This window comes from Ammospiza nelsoni, chromosome 6 (assembly GCF_027579445.1).
Source record: "Ammospiza nelsoni isolate bAmmNel1 chromosome 6, bAmmNel1.pri, whole genome shotgun sequence".
Lineage (NCBI taxonomy): Eukaryota > Metazoa > Chordata > Aves > Passeriformes > Passerellidae > Ammospiza > Ammospiza nelsoni.
In genome coordinates, this window is record NC_080638.1 from 50,654,355 (window position 1) to 50,668,871 (window position 14,517).

At 35.0% G+C, this 14,517-nt stretch overlaps 1 protein-coding gene across 6 annotated transcripts in view; it reads left to right on the forward strand.

Annotated features, from left to right (window-relative positions):
* The window catches only part of PAPOLA (poly(A) polymerase alpha), a 44,034-nt gene that overhangs the window by 4,939 nt on the left and 24,578 nt on the right, over window positions 1-14,517 (forward strand). For all 6 annotated transcript variants that reach the window (XR_009418672.1, XM_059474970.1, XM_059474968.1 and 3 more), the window contains exons 2-9: window positions 3,668-3,838; window positions 4,918-4,984; window positions 6,311-6,392; window positions 6,854-6,963; window positions 8,858-8,911; window positions 12,052-12,163; window positions 14,132-14,221; window positions 14,316-14,454. Coding sequence is in view for 5 of the 6 variants with exons in the window: in XM_059474970.1 (XP_059330953.1) it covers window positions 3,668-3,838; window positions 4,918-4,984; window positions 6,311-6,392; window positions 6,854-6,963; window positions 8,858-8,911; window positions 12,052-12,163; window positions 14,132-14,221; window positions 14,316-14,454 (825 nt within the window). In the remaining variant the exon portion in view is untranslated. The remainder of the gene's footprint in view (window positions 1-3,667; window positions 3,839-4,917; window positions 4,985-6,310; window positions 6,393-6,853; window positions 6,964-8,857; window positions 8,912-12,051; window positions 12,164-14,131; window positions 14,222-14,315; window positions 14,455-14,517) is intronic.

Consider the following 14,517-nt stretch of genomic DNA (forward strand, 5'->3'; position numbering starts at 1 on the left):
CAGGATTGCTGATTTTTTTGAGGATGGAGAAAGGTTCTAGTGTTCTAAAAGCAAACAATAGTACAGAACTTGGAATTATTATCAAAGTCTTGGTTATATATGGGACAGTGTTATGTAGGTATAGCTGTATTTGTGCTGTGTTCAGTTTAAATGGATGTGTTCAGGCTATCACCTGATCTTCAAAAGATGCACTGTAAATCCTTCTCTGCCTTAGAACAACATTTAGTCACTTCCATATAAAGGAGTTTAGAGGTGTTTGCTCTGGAAACTGTAAAGCTTCTTACAAGCTTTATTCGGGTTTTTTTCTTCCACTTCTGCATTCTGTTTAAAATGGGTTTTAGCAGTGACCATATATCTAAGGTGTATTCTTTTAGTTTGGTAGTCACTGGTAACAATATAAAAAGATACTGCCTACCAAAACTTGAAGTTCTGAGGAAAAAGTTTGGCTGCACTGCCTTCAGCTTAACACAGACTAGATTGTGTCTGTATTCTTATATGGGGAAGAAAGACATGTATGTTTCTTGCTGATTAAATTAATATTTGAATCTGAAATACTGAATCATAACGCTGTAGAATAAATCCACTGTAGCTGTTGCCCAGCTTGCACATGGTAAATTGTTAGTATAAGTTCTTCAAAAATTAAACCAGAGCTGCAACAATAGCATGTTAAATTTAACTCTATATAATTTTCTGTGACTTTATTTTGTATTTGTGTGATTGACAGATAGCTCATGGTCATCTCAGAATGATAGGATGATCTTCATGTTTATGTGTGGTTGACAAGAAACAAACCCAAAAGCCCCAAACTGTATCTTAATTTTCTTTATGATCTTAAAAAGAAATGCTTAGCTTTTTTTTTTTTTTGTTTGGTTGGTTTGTTTATTTTGTTATTTTGGTTTGGTTTTCCTTTTTTATTAAAAACCAAACAACAAACACAAAAACCCAAAACAAAAAATCCCACAACTCAACAAGCCCTAGACATGCTTTCAGTTGTGTCAGACCCAGGTGATCTGCCAAATCTGCTGTTGTCAAGAGTGAGTAGCTGAGATGGAACTTCAGTTGTTGTTTAATACTCTGCATGTTGTTAATGTGTAACTTCAGTGAGAAGCAGAAGTGATTTACCATCAAGGTATTGACTTCCCAGCAAGGCTAATCCCTAATCTGTTTGGGTAGCAGGTCAGCACTGATACTTCCCTGACTTTTCACCTTTCTCTTTGAATAAAATTGGGAGCTTGAGTGACACGTCTTCTCTGGATGTGTCACAAGTAAAAAGTGGAATGTCCATAAGCCCATGTGTGACTAAGGGAAGATATTGGAGTGTGAGTATGATCTCCATGGAAGGTAGGAGGCAGGGAGAGGATATACCTTTACTTGTTTGTTTATATGAACTTTCATGCTGCCTTTTAAGTGAATACATGGACAGAATAAGTTACTTTATTCTGTCCTTCGTTAAGTTTAACAAACTTTCTTGCCATACTATTTTTTCTTGAATTTTCCAAAGGAATTTTTTTCATATTCTTTGTTGTGCGACAGAAACCTTAAACTAGAGGTGTAAACAGCAGAGCTTCAATTTAAATGTTTTTATCTGGAAATTACCTATGTTTTCTTCAATGTTAATATATGTTAACTGTCTTCTGCAGCTGTAAGGTCTTGAAGGCGTCTGTGCTGAGAATTGTTACACACTAACCCAGTGCAAGGGTACTTACTAACTCCTCAGTGCTCAAAAATACCTGGAACGCTTGTGTTGGGGAGGTCCGATGCTGTTGATAGCATCGTTATTCCATTATTGTAAAAGTAAATGTAAGAACCGTAGCTGGCTTTATGTAGCAGTTCCCAGAGGTGTTTATCTGGTGATCGATGTCACTGGCTGTTTGAAGCTGTCGTTTTAGTGAGCAGTGTCAGGGCGGGTCGCGCCCTGTGGCCATGCTCTGGCGGGCCTGTGGGGGCTGCGGGAACGCTGCAGTGAGGTGTTCGGGAGGCAGAGCTGCACATGGCACTGCCAGGGCTGCGTGTACACCACACGAGGGAGAGAGCTGATGTTTGGCTGGGGGTTATGCACTGTATTTTATGGACAATGTAAAGGATTATGTTTAGTTGTTAGCTCTTGAATTTATGAATCATAGCCCTTACGAGTAGGGGCAATATAGAGGCCTCTGTCAGCATTGGTGGCTTCAGAAATTAGCTCAGCAGAATCTGGTTTTGAGTGACATTGTGTCTTTTTTGAAATCTAGTAACAGCATCTCTCAGGCTGTGTTTTGCCAGCCCTTTTAGTGAAGTCTAATCTGCTGAATTGGATTCAGTTTCTTGCTATGAATGGGTGAAAATTAGACCATTAGGAAATTTTTACATAAAGCTGAATTATTGATTGTTTTATATTACTGCTTTAAAAAATCTGCAAAAGTAAACTGAAAAATCTTAAATTAAAAAGCATATATTTTTTTATTTCAAAATAACAGTTGGCAGTAGGAGAGAAAATGTAGTTCAAACAACTTGCTTTGTAGTATAAGTTAAATTATTCAAAGGATGTTTATACATTGACACTTTTTGTTTTCTGGCTGCTTTTTTTAGAGGCAGTTAAGTGGCTGAAGCTACTACTTGTGTTGACATTCCTCAAGTTTTTTGGTGTTTTTTTTTTTTTTTTTTTTAAGAGAAGAAAGTTTTAAAAGGAGCAAAAAGTTTTAGGGGCTTCCTTTGTCCTTAATTTGAATTACTGTTTTATGTAATTCATCTGAACAGATTTTTTTAAAGAAAAATGTTTTCATTGACACCCAAAGTCCTAGGATGTATATGATTTATTCAACTCCTACCAGATTTTTTATCAGCTAAAGGATAAAAGTAGAAAATAATTTGACATTGCCCTAGTCTCCACGATTACTTGATGGTTAATTTTTTTAAATGTGCACTTTTTAATGTTTTTCTTGATGTGCTTTTTTTTTTTTTTTTTTGCTGATGAGCAAAGGGACAGATGTGCTTAAGCTTGCATTGTGACTAAATTCTTGATTGCAAACAAATTATAGTACTTGAAATTGTTATTAAATGGATTCAACTTCTGGAAAACTATATCATGTTTTGTATATTCTTGCCAATTTTTAATTTAGGGGTTTTTTTAATAGCCTTTATGGAAATGAGGAATGAAATCTTGAGATGACTGTGACAAATAATGAAGTAAAATTGAAGTACTGATTTAGTTCTTCCACATGTAATAGGTAGCTAGCCTTGTGAAAATATTTCTCATTTTGTATGATAGAAATAGGATATAATAGGTGTTAACATGCAGGGCTGGCACTGGAGCAGTATAACCAAGGAATGTTATGCCTGCCAAGAGTGGGTCTTTCACTTTTGCTGTCAGCTTGACTTTTTGACATAGGAGTTCTCTTTACTTTAGGCTTTATGAAAGTGAAGGAGCCCAAACAGGTTTTGCCCTAGTAGAATGAAAAAAAAAAAAAATGGGGGGAAAAAAATGAATGCATATTAAAAGAAGGTGAAAGGTAATTCTATTGGTGTCCTTAGCAGGACAGACTGAACAGAGTGATTTGGGCTGAAAATGCTCACACTAAGCTTAACTTTTTTTTCTTCTTAGTATGTATCTCTTGTCTACTCTGATTAGAAAAAATAAATTTCTTTGGTTTTGTTTCTGTCAGTAACTTTATCCAATTGCCTTTATTAGTCCCGTTACAACCCAGGGATCACAAACACAGCAACTACAGAAGCATTATGGCATTACCTCACCCATCAGTTTAGCTGCCCCCAAGGAGTTTGACTGCATGCTTACCCAGAAATTAATCGAAACCCTAAAACCTTATGGCGTGTTTGAAGAGGAAGAGGAGCTGCAGCGCAGGTGAGTGAACACTGTTTGGCGTCCTGTCATGAGGTTCATGTGTGACTGCTGAACACCAAGTGTGTGTGTGTTCTTTCAAATGCTTTCTTAAACGCCTAGTGGAATTGTAAGCTCAATTTTTCTCAATTGTTTTGCGGAGAAAAGAAGAAACCTCACAACTTTATAAAAGTTGTAAAGCTCGGTATGTTTATTGCAGCGCTGGACACAAGCGGAGAATGCTCTCCTTAAAAGGCATGCCTACCTCTGAGAACCTCAGGTCTCCTTTTATCCCCTCCCAAATACATATGCATACAGTTTCACAATAGGTTCATACACATTCCTTTTTATGGGTTTCGTGTGACTTTTACCACTAGTTCCTTTTTATCACAAAGAATTCCAAGGTCAGGCTGACTTGCCCTTAGAGCAGTCCCTGTCTCTATCATCTTCTGTCTCCTCCCTTTATCTCTGTCCTTCGCTGAAGTAACTTCACTGAGCTTAGGCCTTGCAGTCTGGCTAAATAACTACGGTTTCTAACCACAGACTCAGCTCAAAAATGTACATTTCACCTAAATTAAAATGGATTTCTATCCTAGAAGATTTTCACTTTGCTTCACAATTAAGAGTAATACCTCAAAACACAGAGAGGAATTACAATGGCCTTAAAATTTAGGAGGCTGGTTTGCATTTTTTTCCCCTTCATCACTACTTCATTGTAATGGACTTTATACTTTTTTTTCCTTATTAAGCTTTTTGAGGATTTCCCCCCCTCTCAGTACTGCTTGTCACTGTTCTTTTAGATGCATGAGTTATACAAATTACCATTTTATTTTGCAAATGAGTTGAATTCATGTGTGTATGCCTTGCATGCTTTCATTTTTTTGGAGCTTAAATCTCTTGAATGTTTCTAAGGGTTGAAAAATAGTGGGAATGTTGTGGGAGTAACTCTTTCAGTATATATGTATATATAGCAAGATCTCTAATTAGAACTGTAATGTTACTCAAGTTGACTTACCGTGTTATGATGATAACATTATAATGATATAAAATTCTACTAGTTTTGTCTAAGTTTGTAACCTGTCATTCTGCTGTTTTATTAATAGGATTCTAATTTTGGGAAAATTAAATAACTTGGTAAAGGAATGGATCCGAGAAATCAGTGAAAGCAAGGTATGGGTGTGCTTTACATGAGGCTGCCAATATTGTGTTTTGAAGAGTGCTGTAGGGAGATTACTCTAAAGCACGTTCCTGTACTAAATGGAATGAACCTCAGATTTGGGGAATCAAAAGAGATACCAACCTTGTGTAGTTTCTTTTGTTTACAAGCAGCATTGCCTCTTCATAGTAGTAGAACCTTGTCAAAGAAAGGAACTGATAGATGTAACTTGTCTTTTTCTCAAAATTCCTGCATATAGTACTGTACTAATCACAGGCTTAGAGTATTTGCTTTTGTGAAACAGTGCTTAATCTTAAAATGAACTTACTGCATCTTTGTTGTCTGTGGTCTTTTTCTTTAATGTTGTTCCTGTAATGTTACTTTTGTACGCTGATAATGCTGATACAGTTTTTGCCAGGTTATAGCAATCAGTGTTCTCACACATATTGACTGGTTATAGATTTGTGTGATTGTAGTGTTTTTTTTTTTTTTTAAGAGGAAACAAACACCTGATTTTTTTAAGCTATTTTGCTTTATGTGTATTTGGGATTGTATGTTTTCTGTACACTTTCCTTATGCAATGAGAATTTATATATGAACAAGATTATGAGCAGGGACAGTCCTGCTGTGTGTGTCTTGGTCCTTGAAAGCAAAATAGTGAGAATATCATGACCCATGTAAGATTGAAGGCTGCTTAAGTTAATATCATGTACATTGAAAATAGAAGTATGGCTTTATTTTGTCTTCTGATGTGTGAACAAACATTCATGTAGGATTTCAGGTTGTAGCATTGCATCCTGTTATGAAAGGATAGCCCATTTGCCCACAGTACTGTGGATTCAACAGTTTTTTAAAGACTAGAAATTTTAGTAGATGTACCTAAACAATTTAAGCATAAAATAAATGCCTTTCCTAACCCCAAATTTTTATTCAAATGCTGTGGTACAGGTGTCTCTGAAAGTAATGTAATAAACACTGATAGAGTAGGGTGTGTTTTGAGTTGCTCTAAATTGGAATCCATCATCTATTTCTGTGTCTGTCTAAAATGCCTGAGTGGTAAGCAAAATGTTTGATCTCTGTAACATCATAAAGCTGTTGCACCTGAAGTGTAGAATTGGTGCAACAATTACCAGGTTGGAGGTGGAAATGTGTAATGTAGTTGAGATGTTATAAATGATCCAAGTGGCAAAAGTATCTCAGTCTTTTCTGTGAATACTGAGATTATTTCAGTAGTTCAGCAGCATAATTTTTGTGCAATATTTTCCCTCTTGTTTGAAAATAAATGGCTTGTGTTGTTTTAAGTTGTTAAGGTAAAATAACCTTTTTTTTGCTCCATTTAGAATCTTCCACAATCGGTGATAGAAAACGTTGGAGGAAAAATTTTTACATTTGGATCGTATAGATTAGGGGTTCATACAAAAGGTAATTTCCCTTTTGTGATAAAAATCCATGTCTTTGAGCTAATGACTGATCATGCTGTATTTTGAGGTGGTGTTAGATTTGTTAATTTTTTTGGTTAACCATCTCTAGTCTTCATTCTAAAGAAAAGAATTATATTCCTATATTATGTTTTCAGCATGAATTGAGAAACAAAGTTGAAAATTATTTAAAGACAGAGGAAGTTGTATACTTATAATTTCATGTTTTGTTCTTAGAAAATTGCACATGTTCCACAATTGAAGCAAGAGTGTATGTATGTGTTCTGTATGTTTAATGGCCATGAATTATTTTTCATTTGGTTTGACTTAGTATTTCAAAAAACCACCATTCCACATGATGAAACTAAATTTTACTGCTTAATTATTAATAAAAATATATCTATTGCTGGCATTCTATGCATGTGAAGTATTGACTAATGCACTTCTGCTAATTAACAATTTCAGGTGCTGATATTGATGCCCTGTGTGTTGCACCAAGACATGTCGAAAGAAGTGATTTTTTCACATCGTTTTATGAAAAGTTAAAACAGCAAGAAGAAGTGAAAGATCTGAGGGTATGTGAAACACCTGGTACAGCTTGCTGACCTGAGGATTAGGAGAATTCTGTACTGAAAGATGTTGCATTAAATTAGTAAATATAACTTTACTTTTAAGACTTCAAGATTTTTTCTTAACTTGCAGCAAAGCCTATCATAAGAGTTGAAATAAATAGAGGTTCTTCTGAATTTTCTCTGGTCTCACTTAGTAGATACACTTAAAAAATTGAATGTAATGTTCTTTTAGCATGTATGTTAGTATGGCAAAATTTCTGCTTATTCTCTAGAAGCAGACAGACACAAATATAAATGTTAGTTTGACAGGGTTCACAGCAAAGCTTGTTTAGTTTTAATGAAGATTTTATGCTGCTTTTTTATAACTTCATGCTTACATAAACAGTAATGGTGGTTAATATTAACTAAACTTTTTATATTGGCTGTCAACTGTGCATTTGAAAAGGGAAGCTATATTTTTAGTGTGTTTTGTTACTAAATGCTTGTGCATGATTTTTAGCTTCTAAAGATGAAGATTTCCCTTATAGTAGTGGAAGACCATACTAATGCAGTATTTTGTTTCTGTTATACCTCAGTGACACCTCTCTGAGTCAGCTGGTGGGAGCTTTAGTCTTGATATTGGCTCAGAGCAAATTTTCTCTGCTCCAGTTTTTTATTTTTTAGATGAAGATAGCTGCTGGCAAGTCTTTGGTTTAGTCCTGCTTTCATAAAATAAATGCATCTGATTCTGCAGCATTTTTCTAATCTATGCACCCTGTAGTTGGTAACTACCAGGGTAACGCAAACATCTAGTGGTAACACTATATGCACTGAAACAACTGTTTTCAACACCTTATTTGAACACATTCAGTAATCTTTAAATTGACATTCTGTATTTGAGAGGATTCAGATTTTCAGGTTTCCATTCACCTTTACTGTAAACTCTTAACTCCAGGTAATGTAGTTGATTTTGCAGCGAGGTATGTATGGTATCCAGTGTAGCACTGTAGTGATGCAAATAACCTTTATGTCAGGGTGTCATAATACTTTTAGATCATTCCAGCTAGTATTCGAAGTTTGTACATGTCCATCTTTAGAGGAGCATAAACTTTCTTAGTGGTTGCTGTAGTGAGTATGAGATGTTTTATATTTGATTTTTGCTTAGGGTCGATCCATCCTACCAACCAGTATTGTTAAGATAACCTAACTAAGGTTTGAGCACAGACAGTAGTGTTGTCTCTAAGAACTGAAATACTTTTGGAAGTTTATCCTCCAACAGTTCAGAGTATTTCTTATTTAGAGGTAGGCAGTGTTCATTGCTTTTACTAAAACCATGTGCTGCAGATCTGCATTTAGTTCAGATGCTCAGTTCAAGAAAATGGTACTTGTAGCTGATTCCAGAAGAGATGTGAAGTTGCATCGTGATATTCTTCATCAAAACACATTTTCAAAATGTGCTTGACCATTGGAGACTGGTACTGCTTTAGGTGATGTCAGGTTGCCTAGTTATACAGTCCTCTCCTCATTTCTTTACCAACTGTAGAAGCAGAAATAATAGGCCTTTTAGAGCAAGAATTCCCCATAGCTTGGTCTTGGAATACTTAAGAGATATTTGTGGAGAGTAAAAGATCATGTCTTCTGCGTAGGGAGAAAAGGGTTGAACCTTGAGGTAACACCATCAGAACTGGTTGGTACAAGTTTGGATCATTATTATCTAGACAGCTGCAGCACATAGTAGGTAGTGCTTACTGCATAAGTTCTCAGTGGTGGAGAAAGACATTGCTGACAAAAATCAACCTGAAAGAAGAAAAGCATTGGTATAAATAACATTTCATTATGATTGTCTAGACCTGGTAGCTATTGTTTATAAATGTTCTCTATACTGAAAATAAAATGCACCTTTTTTTTTTTTCCCCAGGCTGTTGAAGAAGCTTTTGTCCCAGTTATTAAACTTTGTTTTGATGGAATAGAGGTAAAGATCCTCTTTTAATTTGTCTTGGTAGAACGTGGTTAAAACAAAGTTTTTAAGATCTTATTAAGTCATTATTCAGTAATATGAATGCTATTAAAGTGACTTTCCTATGTTCATGCCTAAGATTTTGTCAACAGTCCTCAGTTGTGTAATTTCAAGTGGAGATTTAAGACTGAAATAAGTTTTTCTTGATGGACTTAAAGCTGTGTGCAGAATATCTCCCTGTTCTTTTTTTCTTTTTGGCTCTGCTACCCACTTGTACTGATTAGTTTACTGACCTGTATAGGCATTATTTAGGCTTAACATGTAATAAATTTATATTTCTAAATAATATAGCTTCAGAATTTTTTTTCAATGCTAATGATTAACTGTCCAAACATGGAAGATTTGCTTCATTATCCTACATTATAGAAAGTTGTTGCCTTTAAGTAGTTATCAAAAGTTTGCTGCTGAAGGTATTCCTTTTGTCCTGATCTCTTGACATATCTGTAAACACGTGACCTGAACAATGGTTTTGGTGGCTGCAGCCTGATGGATCAACTGTCTTGGAGTACTGAACTTGCTGATTTGATTTTTACTAAGGAAACAGGCATGGTGATTTCAAAAGATACTCTGTTTATTCTTGTCAGACTGTTACACAGTCAAACTGTTATCTCTTGGTGACAAGACAAAAACATACAACCTGTTTATACACACAGTTAATGAGACTTGTAGTTGGATGATCTCAACCAGTAACTGGTGGGTACAAGAAGGTTAGTTTACAGAGGGGAAAGAATTACCATGCTAATCTTCTGGCAAATGATATGGTGTAGTATTGTACACAAGATTGGCAATTTCTTCTCTCCCAGTCTGGGAATTTGTATCTGTTAGCCATTTTATACTGTCCATATGCAGTTGGGTATGAAGGAACATTTTGCTGGATAATCTGTTTGCTGTTTACATAGCTTAGGTATTCATTCTAGATGCTGAAACTTGCCATAGCTGTCCTCTGGTCAGTTTGGTTTTTGTACATTGGGGTTTTTTCCCTCTAGACATTCAAGCTGGATTTGTCTCTCCTTTTTAAAAAAAGAAATTTGAAGTACAAGACCAAATAGGGGAAAAAGAAAAGGACTCTTTCCTCTAAAAGAAGTAATATCTTGTTCCAATTTAGTAATTTATGATGGGCTTTGATGGGCTTGGGTTTATTACTGAGACTTAACTCATGTTGCTGACAGTGCATTAGAGTACTTTTTCTTACAGCATAAGTACACTCTTTGTACATACCAGTGTTGTTGGGCAAGTTTCTGATAGTTGTGGTTGTGCCCAGCTATGTCAGTATCAAGAGATTTTAATTTCATTTTCCTTTTGCTAACCCAGGCAAAACATGCCAGAGAGTATAACTGAAGAAAAGGACTTTAGTTTTGTGGTGATCCTGTTATTAAAACTTCAAAAAAAATTCTGAAAATAAGTTTTTACATGCCAATTTTATGTTCTTGTTTAAAATAAATTTTAATTTTTTTTCCTGTAGAGTACTTTGTATTTGATTGCCAGTACCTGTCCCCCAGTTACATAAGACACACTGTTAATTTCTTTATTTGAAAATAAATGTCAATGAGCTTTGAATCTAGAGGTGCTAGACCTTCTAGAGATCAGAGCAGAATTTCAAGCTGAAGTTAATTTTGAACTTGTTTTACACTGAGAAGTAGTACTTTTGACTCAAGTAGGAACTTCTGTGTGCAATACAGGTTGTTGATAAGATCAGCTATTAAGGACTTCTAAATACAAAATGCACTGAATAGTTTGGAAATACTTTCCTGCAGAGAAGGGCTTCATAGTTTAAAATGGATGGATGCAAAGTTTTAAGTACCTGCAAAAAGTCTTTAAGGTGTCTTCAGTTTCACTTTATCTGAAATAACTTTAATGTAACTAAACCAGTTTAGTTCTTGATGCAGTAGTACTCAGTGTTTCATTGCCTTGTAGGTCAAGTGATAGCACTTTGGTTAAAAACCTCATTTGGTGAAGTGCCTTTGTTGCCTTGAAGACAGTCTGCTGATAGGCACTTGATATTCTCATCAACTGATGGAAAGGCAAACTGACTTCTGCACTTTGCAGTGTCCTTGTGTGCAGGGCAATGTAAAATAACTCAGTGCTGAATAGTGTTTTAGATGTTCTTGGCCTAGAAAAACTTATGTTTAAGTATTGCAGAAGTAATAGCAAAAAATTGCATGTAATTTCAAAATGTATCTGCTTGCTAAGCATTTTGCTGAATTTTCAAAACTTTTCTGTAATCAGGTATGTAGACTCTTCATAGATACTGGTCTTATATAATGAGTCACATAGTTACACATGTGCTTTACAGGGGATGGGAAAGGTATCCTACTCTTTCTTATTACCATGGTAATTTTCATGGACTCATAGAATATGTTGGGTTGGAAGGAACCCGTCAGGATCATTGAAGTCCATCTCCTGGCCCTATGTAGGTCATCCCAAGAGTCACCCCCTGAGCCTGAGAGGGTTTTCCAAATGCTTCTTGAACTCTGTCAGGCTTGGGGCTGTGATCACTGACCTGGGGAGCCTGTTTGAGCTCCCAGCCACCCTCTGGGTGAAAAAGCTTTCCCTGATATGTAATCTAAGCCTCCTCTGACTCAGCATTATGCTGTTTCCTTGAGTCCTGTAACTGGTTACGAGAGTGAAGAGATCTGTACCTGCCCCCTTGTCATGTTCAACATCCTCATGAGGGGATGCAATGAGGACTCCCCTCAGTCTTCTCTGGAATTCTTCTCTAGAATATTTGAGAATATTTCAGCTAAAACCAGGATTTATGTTTTCATGGCGTGTTCTGATGTTGGTGTATTCTGGACCTAGGAGTGATGCTTGTTCTCAGGTGATTTTATTTACACTGGCAGTCAGCATAGTTTTTGTGTGTGTGCTGGTTATATATTAATCTAAATAGGTATTTTATCCTCTTGGAAAAGGAGTTGTAAGATAGATTAAGCATCTGAAAGTGTTTAAGTGTCTGTGAAGGATGTTAGTTTGTATTTTTTAAAGTGATTCTTTGTACTAGCAAGACTACTATTAGTAGACTTGATGAAAATTACTTAGAAAACTGTTCTTTCTTCTCTAGGATTCTCTAATGTCTTGCCTCTTTTTTTGTTCTTAAGATTGATATTTTGTTTGCAAGATTAGCACTGCAAACTATTCCTGAGGACTTAGATCTACGAGATGACAGCCTACTTAAAAATTTAGACATTAGATGCATACGAAGTCTTAATGGTATGTATGTACTGATTTGTATATCAGCTTGTCTAATCTTTAAATAACTATCCTAGGTTCCTTGATACTGTACTTGTGGATTTGACTGAAAATACAGCAACTTCATAGCTGGAAATAAAGTTCTTGCCAGTTTTGTATACTTTTCTGGAGAGAAGGATTGTTGCTTTTTGGCCAGACTGTTTATGATTTTTTTTCTCTTGTTTGGTTGGTATATGGTTCTAGAAATTAATGGGACTTGCAAGACTGTTGTGTGAAGCATTACCTGTTTTTATAAAGATGTGTTTGTTTTTTTTAACTTGTGTTTGCATAAACATGCATTAAATTGGTTCAGTGATAAATTGGAGATATCAAAATGTTGTCAGTTTGAGGTCAGTTCATTGTGTAACCCTTAATTCTCTATAATAATTTCATTTAAAAAATGGTTATTTATGTACAGGATGGTAGGAGTTTCAGCCTGGCCAGAGCTTGAGGAGGAAGAGGAGCATGTTTGCATGAGGAGCTCTGATTATTGTTACAAATTAAAAACTTCATAATTTGACATCATCACATCCACTTAGCTGTTTTTTGAAATTCACATCTTGTGCAATCTCTAGAATTTGTAGTTGCCTCTTACTTTAAAAGTAGTCTTAGATAATACTATTTTCTTCCAAACAGCTCTCTGCAACTTAGTAACAATGAAGTACTACTTATTCTGTATTATAAGGCCCCTAAAATCAAGCAGTTAATATTGCCATCTATAATGTTACAGTCTTAAAATATGCCATAAAACTAGTAGTAGAGCTAGTGTTAGTAAAAACTGTTAGTAAAAACTGTTAGTAAAAACTGTTAGTAAAAACTGTTAGTAAAAACTGTTAGTAAAAACTGTTAGTAAAAACTGTTAGTAAAAACTGTTAGTAAAAACTGTTAGTAAAAACTGTTAGTAAAAACTGTTAGTAAAAACTGTTAGTAAAAACTGTTAGTAAAAACTGTTAGTAAAAACTGTTAGTAAAAACTGTTAGTAAAAACTGTTAGTAAAAACTGTTAGTAAAAACTGTTAGTAAAAACTGTTAGTAAAAACTGTTAGTAAAAACTGTTAGTAAAAACTGTTAGTAAAAACTGTTAGTAAAAACTGTTAGTAAAAACTGTTAGTAAAAACTGTTAGTAAAAACTGTTAGTAAAAACTGTTAGTAAAAACTGTTAGTAAAAACTGTTAGTAAAAACTGTTAGTAAAAACTGTTAGTAAAAACTGTTAGTAAAAACTGTTAGTAAAAACTGTTAGTAAAAACTGTTAGTAAAAACTGTTAGTAAAAACTGTTAGTAAAAACTGTTAGTAAAAACTGTTAGTAAAAACTGTTAGTAAAAACTGTTAGTAAAAACTGTTAGTAAAAACTGTTAGTAAAAACTGTTAGTAAAAACTGTTAGTAAAAACTGTTAGTAAAAACTGTTAGTAAAAACTGTTAGTAAAAACTGTTAGTAAAAACTGTTAGTAAAAACTGTTAGTAAAAACTGTTAGTAAAAACTGTTAGTAAAAACTGTTAGTAAAAACTGTTCTTTGTAGCCTGGTCTTTAAAATTCAAAACTTTGACCTCTGGCTGGCAGGTTTTCTGTAGGTTCATGAGGACTTATACCATTAAGACTTATGCATGCACATTCCATGATACACTTCATCTGTTCATATAACAGCAGAACTTGTTTGTTCCTTCAACAGCTTATATAGTTCATTAATAGCAAAAAAATCAAGTAGCAGTCCAAATCTGTGGTTATGCACTCATGAATTGGCTGCCTGAGTGTTGCCATAAAACACGAAAAGTGAAAAGAGGCACATGAAAATATGTGAAGCTTTCTAATCCAAACCAAAATTGATCAGAATAGGAAGGGAGTTTCTAGCATGCTTGTCTAAAAAGTTTGGTAGTGTCGACAGTGGGGGAGGATAAGCAAGCAAAAAACTTTGGAAACAGCAACTGTAATTAATTCCTTTTTCTTTTGCAGGTTGCCGGGTAACCGATGAAATTCTGCATCTAGTACCAAACATTGACAACTTCAGGTTAACACTGAGAGCTATCAAATTGTGGGCAAAACGTAAGCAGTTATATTCCAAAATTTGTCAAGTCTCCACTATCTCTTCTGGTTACTGACATGTTTCTGCTTTTGTCTTTCTCTTCTCGATCCACAGGCCACAACATCTATTCCAATATACTAGGTTTCCTTGGCGGTGTGTCCTGGGCTATGCTAGTAGCAAGAACTTGCCAGCTTTATCCAAATGCAATAGCATCAACTCTTGTACATAAATTTTTCTTGGTATTTTCTAAATGGTATGTTTTTTTTTGTTTTTTTTTGGTTTTTTTTTTGGTTTGTTTTTAATTTAGATTAAACTA